Below are 412 nucleotides of genomic sequence, written 5' to 3'. Positions count from 1 at the left end.
AGAAGAAGAAGAAAGGAAAGGTCCAGCTAGATCTTTCCAGTCTTATCTTCTTTCGTAGAAAGCAACGATCGACAGAAGGCGTACGGAAACCCCTTCTACTATAGCTACTCCGCCTACGAGTGTCTACGTATCTATCTACTTATCTATACAAGAGAAGAGAAGACTCCATCTAGATTCATCTATGATGTATAGTATTGTAGGTATGTCTATACATATATGTAGATACGTACCGACCGATGAAGAGCGGGGATGCCTATATCACAGAGGATACCGTCTGTGAGATCTGAGCTTAGCAACTCCGCAAGAACCTCCCAAGAGTGGTTGACTGTATCAAGCTCGAGAAAATGATCTTCGCATCCATAGCCAGGGATCTCCAACTCCGGGCCTACAGAAAGAAGAGACAAAGACAGAA

General features: G+C 43.9%; 1 protein-coding gene across 1 annotated transcript in view; it reads right to left on the bottom strand.

Annotated features, from left to right (window-relative positions):
• CSUI_011547 (glutamine-dependent nad(+) synthetase protein) overlaps positions 1-383 on the bottom strand; it is a gene marked incomplete at both ends in the record, with an annotated part of 991 nt that extends 608 nt beyond the window's left edge. Inside the window, one exon of the mRNA XM_068071645.1 lies at positions 231-383. Within this exon, the coding sequence (XP_067916379.1) occupies positions 231-383 (153 nt within the window). The remainder of the gene's footprint in view (positions 1-230) is intronic.
• Positions 384-412: the final 29 nt, after the last annotated feature.

This window comes from Cystoisospora suis, assembly GCF_002600585.1.
Source record: "Cystoisospora suis strain Wien I chromosome Unknown contig_13360, whole genome shotgun sequence".
In the NCBI taxonomy this organism is placed as follows: Eukaryota; Apicomplexa; class Conoidasida; order Eucoccidiorida; family Sarcocystidae; genus Cystoisospora; species Cystoisospora suis.
The sequence above is the reverse complement of the archived record's forward strand: the minus strand, read 5'-3'. Positions and strand labels throughout refer to the sequence as shown.